The sequence below is a fragment of the Grampus griseus genome, assembly GCF_964374135.1.
Source record: "Grampus griseus genome assembly, chromosome: X".
Taxonomy (NCBI): Eukaryota; Metazoa; Chordata; class Mammalia; order Artiodactyla; family Delphinidae; genus Grampus; species Grampus griseus.
The window spans coordinates 45,268,551-45,283,490 of NC_138999.1; the positions used below are offsets into that span (position 1 = coordinate 45,268,551).

The 14,940-nt window shown below is 54.0% G+C and overlaps 1 protein-coding gene across 1 annotated transcript; it reads left to right on the top strand.

Annotated features, from left to right (window-relative positions):
- Positions 1–6,945: 6,945 nt before the first annotated feature.
- LOC309839580 (melanoma-associated antigen D4) lies at positions 6,946–14,289 on the top strand. Its single transcript, XM_082681376.1, has 13 exons — positions 6,946–6,967; positions 7,892–8,132; positions 8,378–9,208; positions 9,593–9,799; positions 9,905–9,968; positions 10,197–10,276; positions 10,667–10,758; positions 11,399–11,478; positions 11,563–11,605; positions 12,022–12,084; positions 13,079–13,193; positions 13,465–13,907; positions 14,087–14,289. Exons 2-12 carry the CDS (start codon positions 7,923–7,925, stop codon positions 13,897–13,899), a joined length of 2,220 nt encoding a protein of 739 aa, XP_082537502.1. The 5' UTR covers positions 6,946–6,967; positions 7,892–7,922; the 3' UTR covers positions 13,900–13,907; positions 14,087–14,289.
- Positions 14,290–14,940: the final 651 nt, after the last annotated feature.

Here is a 14,940-nt window from a genome sequence, read left to right on the forward strand (position 1 = left end):
CATAGATGCAGGGTCTACCTACTTGATCACGGGGATTTAATTTGCAGCTTGTACAGTTGATGGAAAGATTTTCCATCTTCTTCCTTAGTCACCCCGTCCCTGGGGTTCAGCTTTCGTTTTACCCTCACCTCTGTGGGTGGTCCACCAACAGGAGTCTGGTCCTGAGGCTGTCTTGGAGTTCTTGGGTCTGCCCCGTGCCACCCTGCACAGAGGTGGTATGACTTTTTGGATCACGGGGCCCTGGAGGTGCCAAATGCTCAGGGAAAACGGTGGCCACGGACGCAAGAGATAGGGCCCTATTGAGGGCCTTTTCTGGCTCCCGGCATAAGGCATGTGAGGGCCAGCCCTGAGAGGGTTTTTTTTTTCAATTGCTTGGCAGCAAGAGCTAGCCCTGTGTGGGCTTCTTTTATTGTCATAAGCAGGCACTGGTGTTTGGGAAAATGTACAATAGTGGCTCCTCCCGCTGCGTGTGACTCAGCAATAGTGCCCTGCTTCCATGGCAGTCCGGTCTTCCTCCATAGGCTTTCCCTGATGCTGATTTCCTCCCTCCTGTCCCCTCAGTCAGTCTCCCCACAGCCAACAGCATATCTCACTCTGGGCCTGTCCTCCAATCCCCACGTACCAGCTGCCAGCCCCCTTGCACACCTGTGAACAGTCCGGGACACATAGGGCCGAGGTATGGAGTATCTGTTTATTTCTCTCACTGTCCCATCTGCCACTGATCAGCCACTTCATCCTCTTCTGACAGCTTCAAATGTTTCCCTTCTGTGCCAATCTATTTCCCCATCAGAGACGGGGTTTCCCTGTTGCAAAAGGGTTTTCCCCAAATTCAGGAATCTCTCCTCCGCTACAGCTCCCCAACCCATCTTGTATTTCTTGTATTTTTGTACTCTCCTACAAGAATCATATAGAAAATATTCATGTTTATTATCTTTTCTGTAAGCCAATGTCTATAATTAACCCATCTGTGTAAGACCACACTTATAAGAAAAAGCTTTTTTATTTTACTTGGTATAGGTAAAAAATAAAATGTTTTCCTCTTACAAAAAATAAAAGAAAACTCAGCCCTACAGGTAGAGGAGATAAGGGTTTCTTTCAGGGCAGACATTGACACTTTGGGTCATTTATGTCGAACTTGAGCTGGAAATTTGAAGCCCTGAGCTCATCTCTTTTTTTCTTTTCTCACCTTCTCTAGTGCAGTTAGAACAACCAGTCAATATTATTATACACCTTAGTTTGATTAAAATGTTCAAAGTTATCAAATACATAGTTGTCCAGAACCTTGCTTTTCATGATGATATGATTAGGAGAGTCCAATCGCAATATTTTGCATACCTCTATTGCCACTTAAGTCCATGGACTACTTCTTTACCACAGGAAATAGGGTCATTAGTACCTTTAAATCTAATCAGGTTAGATCACTTCTTCCTGAGGGCCTTTCCTGGCCACAAACCACTTCATCCTCAATTTAAATTACTTATCCTCTTCTCCTTTCTCTTAGCACCTTGAAAACTTCCCCCATAGCACTTATCAGTATTTGTCATAACTAATGTATTTGTATATATTTGTTAGAGGGATCCTTTTGAAACACCTGCCGCCCCATTCCAGTGCAAGCCCCATGGTGAAAGTTTCCATTGTCTGTTTTGTTCTCCACTGTATATCCTGAGGGTCTAGTCCAGTGCCTGTTCCCTTATAGACTCTCAAGTACATTTGTGGGAGGAATAAATGAACAGAGGAATTAATGAATTAAAAAACAGAATGGAAAGGATGGAAGAATCGGTAGAGGGATCGGTGGATGAATGTATATATCCATGGTCTTCCCACCGATGTGGCTTCACATGGGCCCAGCAATGGGAAAACAGGCAGGGATATGCCAGGGAGAGCCAGGGCGTGGAAGATACACAGACGCGGATGGGGGATAAAGGATGGAAGGAGAAGGGGAGACTGAGCAGAAAAACCAGTCGGAAGACTGTAAAGACATAGGAAAGAGGGAGACAGAGGTAGAAGCAAAGAGAGAGGGAGGATGCAGGCGAGCTGAGGGAGAGGTGGAGGAGAGAGACAGCAAGTGGGACTGCAAGGTGACAAGCAGAAAGCCAGGGACAGGCAGAAAGTAAAGGAGCATCTCTCCCCAGCAACACACTTTACTGGGTGGTGATCAAAATAATGAATTCCAGACATCCCTCCTTTTCTTTCTAGCACCACCAGCTCTTAACATTGGCCATGAAAACTTAGAGCCGTTTGTAAAAAATCAAGGCAACAAAGGTCTGACTCCACTCATTGCTTCTGGTGAAAGCCTAGTAGCTGAGGTTTTACCAGTGATAAGGCTACAGGGAAAAGGACAGGGACAAGTAGACACTCCTCATTCTGAAGCAAGCTCCATTCAGGTGGCTGTGTGGGAAGCACATCCAGGGAAGGTAATAGACTGACGTATGCGTTGGTTTTGTAGAAAGGAAATAACAAGTCCTTTGCCTACATACCATGGAAAATTCCCATCGTGAGGCACTGGAAAGAAATTGAATCCTCCAGGGGTAAAACAATCATTCCAGGTGGAAGCCCTTGCTGCTGGTATTGGGCACTTATTATATCAAACCTCTAAAATGAAGTAGAGAGTTTAATATCACAAGCATGAAGAGGTTGTAACCATGATCACTTGATCCCAAGGACATTTTTGCATGTGGTGTTAGACTAATGAGACTCAGTGGAAACAAACAGCCATATTTTGACATTTAAATGCCAATATTCCCCAAGCTTTACATTTTATTGTAATTCACCATGGGCCTGGATTGTTTCCTTAAGCTGATGGAGGATCACAGGCAACGTCTTGAGGACTTGCGTGGACCTAAATGCAGAAGGGCTAACCACACTGATTCCACTGTGACATACCGATCTTACTTCTACCGTAATATCTTCCCTCCCCTTCCCTGAGATAATGACTAAAAGTTTACAATGAGCCTAGTTTGGACTCCTTTGTGTAATGGTGTATGCAGCATGGGTATGGCCTCTCAATGGGATATTTAGGGAAGACAGAGAGAAGCAAGCAGGAGAGAGCTTATGGGAGTGCAACATCTGTTTCCCAATGGTTGACAGCAGCCCTCCGACAGTTAACACAGACCTAAACTAGAGGCTGATCAACCAGCACACTTGTGAGGCTTATTCAGAGTGGTCATCAAGGTAAAGTTATTGATGGATAAATGCTTTTCATCCTCAGATCCTTTTTTTTCAGGGATGAAGGTGGTGATTGGTGAGAAGCCAGAAAGAATAGTGCGTAACATTATCAATATACAATTTAATAGCTGAAAGGCTTTTCCAAAAATCACAGTAGTGATATGTGTTGTCTATTTCAAAGCAATTGTAGAATGTGAAGTACATCAAATAATATGCTGTGCAGTGAAAGAGAACAGTTAGATATGTGGAAATAGTTCCTGTAGAGGACCTGAAATGGCCAGTTTTAACTGTTAGTGATACAACTAAGGAATAGCAGAAGCTAGTGAGTTGGTGAAGGGATGTTTGCCCATTTGGGCATCCTGAATGTCAAGGTCAAAGTACTGAGATAAAATGAGGCCAGAATGAGGACAACCTGCTTACTGTGAGAACAAGATTAAGAATCAGACACTGGCTTCATGTTATATGAGGTTAGTGCATGAACCCCTGAGGAAAAAACAGATGAGAGGAACCACAGGAATTCGGGAGGCCTTAACCAGCCATGGTATCAACAGACATTCTGGTTGCCAGTAGACCTGCTTTTGCATCACTGTTAGCCCTAGGAATGCAGAAGAGAACTGCCATTCTGATATAAACCCAGAAAAGGACAGCATATACTACCGTAAGACCAATTAGAACAGAACTCCCCAAGGAATGAATGGGGAACAAGAATTTCCATCTCCATGGTAACCCTTGTACAAGTCAGCATTATTTCTCATCAGTATGATGGAAAGACACACATTCTGGTTTCTTGGTGTTTCTCGCCCCTCTACTATTCTCTCCACATGTCTCCAACAAATCCTTTCTTAAAAAATGACCATTTAAAACAAGTATGACATCCCCTTGCTGAGAAAGCTTGAACGTATTCTTATTGTCTTAGGTGACAAATAGGATGGCACACATATGCATAGCAGAGTGGATACATCTTAAAAGCATAGTTCTCAGTTAAAATATTTGAATGTAAGAAAAATTTATGTACTATAATGCTTCCAGCAACGATGAATTAACAGGAATCCGATGTGCTCTGCCACCAAAATATCTATAAACCAAAAAAGTTACAAAGCTTTACGTCGTGGCTCCACGAGCCACGCAGGACATTGATCCCCAAGATAAGGGAAATTAAAAAGGTGATCCCAGGTGATGCCCAATTCCCCCCAACTTCTTGCCTGGATAGAGTTTACAGGCTGCGGCACAGGGAGATTGAACACAAACAGAGGTGAATAAGTGAAGGAGACAGAGCTGAGAATTCTAAGAGGCCAGTGTGACTAGAATATTCTGGGGGTAATGGAGAGGAGAGAGCTGCACACTGAGGTAGCCCTGGAGAGCTGCAGAGGTTTCCCATCTGGGTGCAGTGTATGAGAAAAGGGCAGTGGTGGTAGCTGACTTCCATTTTCTGGAGTGAGTAGTTGTGTGGATCGTGGTGCCATTTACTGAGATTGTGAAGATGGGAGTTTTAAAAACAAGAGAGATGGGGGACGTGAGTGTGTGGGAGTGGTGGATATAGCAATACCACAGTGAGACAGACTCACTGTGAGGAGCCCTTGAAACATCCAAGTGGAGATGTCAAGTAGACGAATGAATATATGGATTTGGATCTCAAAGCTGAAGTTCGAACTGGGGTTGTAGATTTAGGAGTTGTAAGCATTTTAGCATATATAGTTATAAAGCATCTAGCATATAGAGGGGCTGGTATAAAAATGAATACAATAGAAGTTCTCATCATAAAAAATTGTAACTATGTGTGATGATGGATGTTAACTGGACTTATTGTGGTGATCATTTCACAGTATATACAAATAATGAATCATGATGTTGTACACCCGAAACTAATATAATGTTATATGTCAATTATATCTCAATAAAGAAAAAGAAAAAATAAGAATAAAAAATAAAATAAAGCGAATATAAAAGTCCACTATGGATTTTGTAAAAAAAGCACAGTTTCAAAATGAGATGGGAACATAGCATTTTCTATTAGCATATAGCGGTTTGTCAAGGCTTTCGCTTCTAAAGTCTGGTCACGTCCCACAGAAACGTGTTGCACAGGAAGGGCTGAGAGACACAAGCAGCTGACAGGGAAGGTTGCTATGCAACAGCTGAGGAAAGCCATCCAGACAGGCAGAATTGATGTTGGTCACTGGAGAGTAAAAGCTCTGGTCCTAGCAATAGCTTCCATTCAGACACAGGGGTGGACAGCCTGGAGAGGCTGATATAAAAACGAATATAAAAGTCCACTATGTTTTTTTGTAAAAAAAAATAGAAGTGCAATTTGAGGTGGGAACATAGCATTTTCTCCAGTCATTCTGGAAGCGCAGCAGCATGTGTGTCCTTAGGTAGGACCCCAGTAAGTTCTCCTTTTGCTTCACATTTTGCATATTGAGAAACCGGGCTCAGAGATGTCCAGTGACCCAAGCGGGCTTTCACACAGCTAGCGACAGACTGGTCCAACACTCCGTCCCTGGAATTCGGAAGTCCAGCCCAGCTTCTATCCACAAGATCACAGCTGCCCCAGGCCCCAGCCATGGAAGGAACCAGGCGAAACATTTACTCTGAATCAGGGCTTGCCATGGCTCAGACACACAAGTGCCTGATTGTCCTGGCCACTCCAGTGGGCACCAGGAAGGCCTCAGGCAGCGTGTTTGTGCCACTCACAGCGAAGAGGCCTGACAGTCGGAGCAGGGAGTGGACCCCAAGGAGCAATTCTCACACCTGGATGGACCCACATAGAGCAGGCAAGGGGTGGGCCTGGGGCTCCTACCTGTTCCCCCTGGAATGCAGAGCGTGAGCTTAGGTCTCAGAGAACAGAAACCTGGCTTGTTGGGACAGATGTTGACAGGGCAGGAGAGGTGGGGTGGATCTGCTGCTCAAACTGAAGAAGGGAGGGTGCCTCAGTCCCCGGGGCCAGTGCCAGTGGAACATGGATTTTTGGAGTCAGCGAGACCCCGGCCCAAATTCTGCATTTTCAACCTGCTGGCTCTGTGGCCTTGTCTAGGTTGTGCGATGTGTCCGTCTGTGCCTCAGCTTCCTGATCTGTAAAATGGGGATGCTGACATCCACCTCCCAGGGCTGCTGTGAGAGGAAGATAATGCCCAGCACAGCTCAGGCTGTGACACACAAGCTGCATGAAGAGTGGCTGGGGAAGCAGATGTTCCCAGTGTGTCTGGGGGCCCTAGAGGTGGATAGTGGAGGGGAACGCAAAGGGAACTGGTGTCCTCTCGCCATTTCCATTTCTCTTGTTGCAGTTGCAGACTGGGCTAGAGACCTCTGTATTGGTGACCTAGGGGTCACGCTGGGGAAGCAGGGCTCAGTGTATTCCAGACCACACTGGAGGAGCTTAGAGGCAAGGGGGAGGGCAGGGCTGAGAAGCATTGTGCAAAAGTGGGGGGACTGAGGGTATATGATGGATGGGTTGGAACCGCAGTACAGGGTGTGAGTGCCCGCGCCTGCGGTCGGGGGCGCGGAGGCGGAGGTGGGGAACGGTGAGGGGAATCTGGCGGGAAGGAGAAAACGCCCCCCTACCCCGCCCACCCACTGGCGGAATCGCATGCGCACAGGGGACCTGGTGGGAAAGGCTTTTGTTGGGAAAGCGGGCCGGCTGGAGGGGTCCGCGCATGCGCAGGCTGCCCAGCCGCGCGGCGGGGAGGGGGGGCGTTGCGCGGAGAAAAGGGGCGGGGTGGTCGGAGCTGCTGTGCTGGCAGCAGTAGGCGAGGGCGCGGCTGCGGGGTTCCTGGTGCTGAGGACGGACGCCATTGGAGCCCCAGGGAAGGTAAGGATCCAGCCCCAGACAGGACCGGGAGAGAGCGAGTGGAACGAGGGTACGCTGTGCCCTCCCCATCCCCAATCCCCCGCCCCCGGATCTGAACAAAGCCCAAGCACGCAGAACCTGAACCCCCTTAGACCCGCGGTCTAGATAGGAGCCTCCCCCCTCCACCGCCATCAGACGCAGGCTCCCCGATCCGAGCCCTACTTACACCGGAGCCCACCATCCGAACCCCTTTAACAGACCCGTGTGCTCCGTGCTGAGCTTCCTTAGAGCGGAGGCCCCACCTCCACCCCAAACACTCTGAGATCAATCCAGTGGAACTGAACGTTTTGCCCCCTTCCTGGAGTTGCAGTCCTGGCCTCTGAGACCTCCAGCGCTCCAGTTCGAGCCTCACCTAGCCCGAAGACCCCCACCCCATACACCTTGAGCGCTCCTGTATGAGCCCAACCTAGACCTGAATCAGCTGAATCCCCCCACCGGCACTTAGAGGGTCCCTGGGATTCATTTTCCCAGAGCGGTCCCCGTTTGTCTCAGCCCTCTCATGTCATTCTCCTCCCCACCGTCCTGGCCCCCTGCTCCAGGCATTAAATTCAGGCGCTTTATTTCTCCCTCTCTCAACGCATCTCCTATGGGACTCTTTGGACCCAGGCCCGCCAGTGCACCCCTTGTTCAAATCCGGCCGCTGGGCCGGGGAGCCTGCCTGTCCTAAACTCCCCTTTCAGTGTAGGGACTCCTCCGACCTCCTCTATCCTTCTCTTAGGGCTCTGTCTCTGAGGGAATCTACCCCAGCAGCCTTCACTCCCCCACCCACCCCGACCTTATACTGCCTGGTAACCTGATGATTGCAGCTCCCCACTTCCTGAGAGATCCGGCCTCCTGCTGGGTCCTGCCCCCCTCCCCCTGAAGAGGCCTCCCCGTCCCTCTCAGGCTGAGCTCTCTTCTCCTTGGGACCCCCAGCATGGCTGAGGGAAGCTACCACAAAGAATCTGAAGGGTACAACGTTGAAGACATGGACGAGGGTAGTGATGAAGTCGGGGAGGAAGACATGGTTGAAGGCAACGACTATGAAGAATTTGGTGCTTTTGGAGGCTACGGAGCCCTCACCAGCTTTGACATCCGTATCCTCAGAGCCTTTGGGAGCTTGGGTCCAGGCTTTCGCATCTTAGCGGTGAGGCCCCTTGTCGGCCACCTGCTAGCCCTGGGCCTTCCCTCCTGCGACGTCAGGGAGGATGGGAGGAGGGGGTGGGTGAAGGCTGGAGTTGAATGGGGAAGGACTGCCCAGCTTCACCAAACCTTCCCTCTCCTGCTGGGAGAAGGGGGATTTGGGAGGGTCTGGGGGCTGGTCGGGGGCTGGCCAGCACAGGGCGAGTGTGTACAGCTGTCTGCCTTGCCCTCCCCTCCCTGGTCTTGCAGAATGAGCCCTGGGAACTTGAAAACCCTATGCTGGCCAGGACTCTGCTGGAGGCATTTCGGATGGATCCAGAAACACTTGCCAACGAGCCGGCTGCCCGTGCTGCCAACGTAGCCCGGGCCGCCTCCTCTAACCAAGCTGCTCGGGCCGCTGCTGCTGCTGCCCGTGCCACCTACCATCAGGTGGTCGCTAACCACTCAGTGGCCACAGACCAGGGCTCAGGAGGCGATACCCAGCCCATGACATCCGCTGCCGAGGCTCAGGCAGCCACCCTTGAGACAAGCCTTGCTTCTCCGCACAGCTCCCAGATGCTAGTCAAGAGCGAGATGGCCACCCCCGGGGCTCCAGCAAGGTCCACGCAGCCCCAGACATCCTCCCGGGCCCAGGAGGCTGCTGCCGAGGGCCCTAGTACGGCCTGTGCTTTCTCCCAGGCCCCACGTGCCAGTGAGATGGATGCCACCCGGCCCAAAACAGCCTTCCTGGGTCAGAACGATGTCTTTGATTTCACCCAGCCGGCAGGTGTCAGTGGCATGGCCTTCCCACGCCCCAAGAGACCTGCCCCGGCCCAAGAGGCTGCCACAGAGGGCCCCAGTGCTGCCTCCGGGGGGCCCCAGGCAGCCTCTGCCGGGGAGGGGGCAGCCACCCGGCCAAAGACGACCAAGTCTGGGAAGGCTCTCGCCAAGACTCGGTGGGTGGAGCCTCAGAACGTTGTGGCAGCAGCTGCTGCCAAGGCCAAGATGGCCACGAGCATCCCTGAGCCTGAGGGTGCAGCTGCCACCTCTCAGCAGAGTGCGGAGCCCTGGGCCAGGATGGGAGGCAAGAGGACAAAGAAGGTGAGACCTCCCTGCTGTCTCCAACCCCCCTTGCTCCCCTGCTTTCTGGGCCCTCTCCTCTCTGCCTCCTCCTCTCCCTCCCCGCATCCCCTCCCTTCCCCTCCCCTCTCCTTCCCTCTCCTTCCCTCCCCTCTTCTCTCAGCTTGTGCATGTTTCTCCAAGACAGGTTAACTAGCATGTTTTTACTCCACGTAGTCCCTACCCTCAGGCCTGGAGGGAGAAGCGGTTGGCTCAGTGCCTGGCACTTAGTAAGCACTCGGCACGTGTCATCCGCTGTTCCTACTACCCTTATCTCCAAGTACCTGCTCTGGTTAAGATGTGTGCCAGGTGCTTTTGCACGGGTAGCCTGGTAGCCCTGAGTCTCTCCTCTGTCTAATGGTACAGTCCAAGCACCTGGATGACGAATATGAGAGCAGCGAGGAGGAGAGAGAGCCTCCTGCGGTCCCACCGACCTGGAGGGCATCGCAGCCCCCACTGACAACTGTGCGGCCTCAGATGGCCCCTCGGCCCCCCATGGCCCTGAGGTCCCAGGTACCCTCAAGGCACGTACTGTGCTTGCCACCCCGCAATGTGACCCTTCTGCAAGAGAGGGTAAGAAGCCTGCCCTTCCCCCATCTCGCTCCTCTCCTCCCTTGCGGGCCTGTTCTTTGAGGTCGCCCACGCCTTGGTCTACCCGTGTGCTCCCTCCTTCTCCAGGCAAATAAGTTGGTGAAATATCTGATGATTAAAGACTACAAGAAGATCCCCATCAAGCGCTCAGGTGGGCAACCTGTGCCCCCTCCCTGAGCTCTGCCCTTCCCCCCTCCCACAACCCTGCCCTGTGGGCCTCCCATCAGATGCCCACACACACACATCAGGCCTGGCTGATGGCTCCATTTGCACGGTGTGGGGTCCTGAGTGTGCTCCCTTCAGCAGGGCTGACAGAAAAGCTGCAGCTCTGTGGCCCTTGCTCAGCCTCGGTGCTTTGCCCACCCCTCCCCTCCTGCAGACATGCTGAAGGATGTCATCCGAGAATACGATGAACATTTCCCTGAGATCATTGAACGAGCAACGTACACTCTGGAAAAGGTGGGTGCGGGGCCGGGGGCAGCTCTGTGGAGCAGGGGCCGCAGGGAACCCTTGCCCCCTGCATCCCCTCGAGGCCCAAGGGCAGGACTATGTGCTCTGGAAGGAAGCCCTCCCTGGCCTCTCCACCTGGGAGCTTCCTCTGCCTGCCTCCTTCCCTCCTTCTTGCCCTTCGTGCTCTCTGAGTGTCTGTGGTCTCCTGAGGTGGATCCCATTGTCTCAGCCAGTGTCAGTGCTCCCACAGGGTACTTCCTCTGCGGCCTCTCTTCTTCCTCCTCCCCCAGGGCTTGGGGCTCCCCGCCAAGGAAAAGCTCTAACGGGGAATTGAGTGACTGCCTGCAGGACACCCAACATGGATGTTTGATCTCACATTCTGTTTTCTCCCCCATGTAGAAGTTTGGGATCCACCTGAAGGAAATCGACAAGGAAGAACACCTCTACATTCTTGTCTGCACACGGGATTCGTCAGCCCGCCTCCTGGGAAAGTGAGAGAGCACAGGAGGGTGGTGGCCTTCCTTGGTGGTGCCTCCCCGCTCCTCTCAGAGAAACGGGAAAGTGGGGTTGGGGGGCCTAGCACGGCTCCCACCCAGAGTTAGCGGTGCTGAGCAGTTAAGGGCTGGCAGGGGCAGTAGCCTGGGCCGAGGATTTGCTGCTCTCCGGGTTTCGCCCCTGCCCACCCTTCCCCACCCCCATCTTCCTAGGAAAGCAAGCTCCTTGGTTGCCTCTCCCTGCTAAGGTCCTGGCCAGGGCTTGGCAGAGTGGGCCTCGGGAGGGGGACGGGGGTGTGGGGGTGCTCTCCAGTGGAGTTGTGCTCCCGACCCAATGCGCAAAGGGCAGGGAAGGTCTGGATGTGCCTCTGGACACAGGGTTGCCAACCGTTTGCTCCCTGCCTAACCCCATCCTCGGCAGAGCCCTGGGAGGAGGTGTTAGCATCCCCATTTGATGGATGAAGGGACTCAGTCTCAGGCCGAGGAATGAATTGTCTGGACCAGGTAGCGCAAGCCATACAGAGTAGGAGGAGCTGCCCTGTAGCCCAGCAATCTGGGAGAGGCTAGTTGAGTGAGCCGGCTGTGGTCCCCCCGGGAAAATGGCTGCTGGACAGGATCCCTCTTTCTACACCTTCAGGACCAAGGACACTCCCAGACTGAGTCTCCTCTTGGTGATTCTGGGCGTCATCTTCATGAACGGCAACCGTGCCAGCGAGGGTGAGTGGCTGGACCTGCAGCTGGGGGGTTGCCCGCCGTCTCACCTCCGTGTGCTAAACTCTTGTACCTCATCTCCCCTCGCAGCTGTCCTCTGGGAGGCACTACGCAAGATGGGACTGCGCCCCGGGTATGATTGGGGTCTCTCGGCTCCCACTCCTCAGTGTGTCTGTCCTTGGGCACAAGAGGCCCCGGGATTGCAGTGGCCTAGTGGTCTCTGCGGGGCGTGGCGTCCTGGACTAGGTAGAGCGCAAAGGGTCCCACCAGGGTGCGTGGGGAAACGGTCCTGAGCACTGAGCACCCCCTCTGCTCCGTGTGCCTTCTCTGTTCCCAGATGAGAACTAAGAGAAACCATCGGACCTGGGGGCTCCGTCAAACCCCTCCCTGGGGCGTCGCTGACAAGTGGCCGTCTGGCCTCTGCTGCCGGCCCAGGCATCCATGGGGACACCCCACAGGCTGGGAAGCTCTCAGTCCTGCTGGGAGTGCTCCCGCCCACCCCGGGCACTGCCACTGTCTCTAGTCATGCATTCCTTTCCTTGCACTCAGGGTGAGGCACCCATTCCTGGGCGATCTGAGGAAACTCATTACAGAGGACTTTGTGAAGCAGAAGTGAGTATCGACTGAGTTCACTTTGCCTCCCACTCAGGCCTTCCTCGTGTGCTGCTCTGGCTGAGGAAGCCATTCCCCAGCCCATGTCTTAACACCAGAGGGATGGGTGTCTGGTGTGAGTGTGGGGTGGGGGGGAATGTGAGTGTTGGGGGGAGGGCAATTCCAGGGAGGCTTGGGGAAGGGGAGCACATGCTGACTGCGAGCACCAGGTGGGGTGGTACAGCCCCCATCTCGTTCAGCACCTGCCCTCTAGGCAGTGTCCCCGGCTTTACATCTCAGGAGCCTGGGGCTCAGAGAGTGGAAGCCTGACATGGCTCCGGCTGGGATAAGGCCCATTTGGGCCTGGAGTCCAGCCCCGCTGACCTTCTAGCCCAGGCCCACCCCATCCTCGGTGCTTGGAGATCTTGTGTGCCCTCACACAGGCCCGTATGCATGTTCACCACCCCCACCCCCGCCCCCTGCACCACACACACACACACACACACACACACACACACACACAGATGGTCGAGAGTATGCATGGAGTCCACTGCTCTTGGTTGACTGTTTCTTCCTGTACAGTCATTTTCTAGGGTGGACTGTCCCAGGGTTCAGCCAGGCCACGGACGAGCCCCATGGTGGGGTGTGCTCAGAGCAGGGGGCCTGAAGAAATGGCTCCTCTGTTTACAACACACCCAACAGGAACCTGGGTTATTGTGACAAGGGGCACAAAACTCGTGGCCTTCCTATGAACAAATACCCTACACGTGCCCCCTGCACCTCCACGTGGCTGCTGGGCAGGACCAGTGGCCTAAGGGTGTGAGCACCTCAGTTTTGGAGGCAGAAACCCCTGGGAGTGAGCGTGGGAGCGAGGCAAGGGCTGCGGGGCCAGGGCAGGCCTCCTGCGGCAGCCAAGCTGCAGCCTCGGGGCTGGGAAGGGGCCACCTGGGAGCCACTGGTGCAGCAACAGGTCTGCCTGGCTGGAAGCAGAAGTTTATTTTCCTCTCTCACGCAGGTACCTGGAATACAAGAAGATCCCCAATAGCAGCCCCCCCGAGTATGAGTTCCTCTGGGGCCTGCGCGCCCGCCACGAGACCAGCAAGATGAGGGTGCTGAGATTCATCGCCCAGGTAAGGCAGAGCCTCTGTTCTGGCTGGAGTTTCCCATACCTCGTTGGTTCGCTGAGGCCCAGAAAGGTTCCTAAGTCACTGACACAAGTTCACAGACGTAGTGAGTGGGTGGGGCGAAATCCCAGGTCTGGCACAGAATAATGGGAGCCCGATTCCAGTCGTGCGGGTTTCTATCATGATTTTGCAAAGCGCTCAGGAGGGCGTATGGCAGGAAGCAGGTGCTGAGCGAGGTGGGGTAGCTGTTCCGACGGCTGCTGTTCTTCCACCGCAGTATCAGAACCGAGACCCCCGGGAATGGAGGGCTCATTTCTTGGAGGCTGTGGATGATGCTTTCAAGACGATGGATGTGGATATGGCTGAGGAACATGCCAGGGCCCAGATGAGGGCCCAGATGAACATCGGGGAGGAAGCTCTGATTGGACGGTGGAGCTGGGACGACATACAGGTCGAGCTCCTGACCTGGGATGAGGATGGAGATTTTGGCGACGCCTGGTCCAGGATCCCCTTCGCTTTCTGGGCCAGATACCATCAGTACATTCTGAATAGCAACCGTGCCAACAGGAGAGGCACCTGGAGGGCTGGCGTCAGCAGTGGCACCAATGGTGCGGCCAGCACCAGCATGCTCGATGGCCCCAGCACCAGCTCCACCATCCGGACCAGAAACGCCGCCAGAACCAGTGCCAGCTTCTTCTCCTGGATTCAGTAAGATTGGAGGTCATTAGATGAGACTCTGAAGGATGGGGTGTGGAGGGACTGGGAGGAGTCAGGGGAAGGCCTGGGGTGTCATGGGGGAACGAAGAGAGCCTGACGGGACGCTCAGTTTGTTCTTCCTATCCCTGACGGTTCACCTGTATTGACCCTTGTGTTCTGGCCTTTGTGTCTCCCGGTTCCAGGCAGCGCTGAGGAGCTGCAGCAGCCCCCTGCCGAGCCAGAGTGCCTCCTCTGCCCCCCGCCCCCCGACAGAGCACTCTAGGCAGCTACTCCCCGTCCATGGAAGATGGCATGCCAGATGACGCGCTCTCTGCCCTTCCTGCTTTCCTGTGTGCTTTTTGTCGTGCTGTCGTGTTTTGGGTATCAGTATTGCATTAAAGTTGCAAAATCAGTCGGACGTCTTCTCCTTTTCCTGGGCAGGTGTGGCTCTGAGTGGCCGGTGGTCAGGCCCTCCAGGACAGGCGGGGGCCGCCTCCCCCTAAAAGGCAGACGGGTGTGGCTGGGTCAGGCACTGGGAGGCGCAGAGATGCCAGCTGAGTGTGGAGGCCAAGAGTTTCCAGGGGCTCCGGTCCATACAGTTTCATGATTTCTTACACTGTGTGGCCCCGGTTAAATGCCAGTGGGGATCCTCAGGAGAAGGGGTGGGGTGGAGGGCCGTGAGCCGGTGCCACCGTCCCTCCCACCAAGGGACGGGATCCACAGACATCCCCTAGGACCCACCTCCGCCCCATCTCTGGAGGCGCTGTCCTGGAATCCTTCCCTCATCATCCACACCATTTCAGGACCTCCTCCCTCAGACCGAGTCTTAAGGACAATGAGGTAGGCCTCACAGTGACACTCTCACCCCTCCAGCAGGTAGAAGGAGGAGCCATTACTGCCACAAGAGCCGATTCAGTGAAAGAAAGCTGTAGGCAGACCTGGACAGCCCATTGCCTGTGACCATGACCCGAGGCCCTTTGGGAGGCTCCGGGGCTCTTCTCCATGGAAGCAGGGCTCTCCCGGCGAGGCCAAGGCCAGCCTAGGTCTCTGTGTCTTC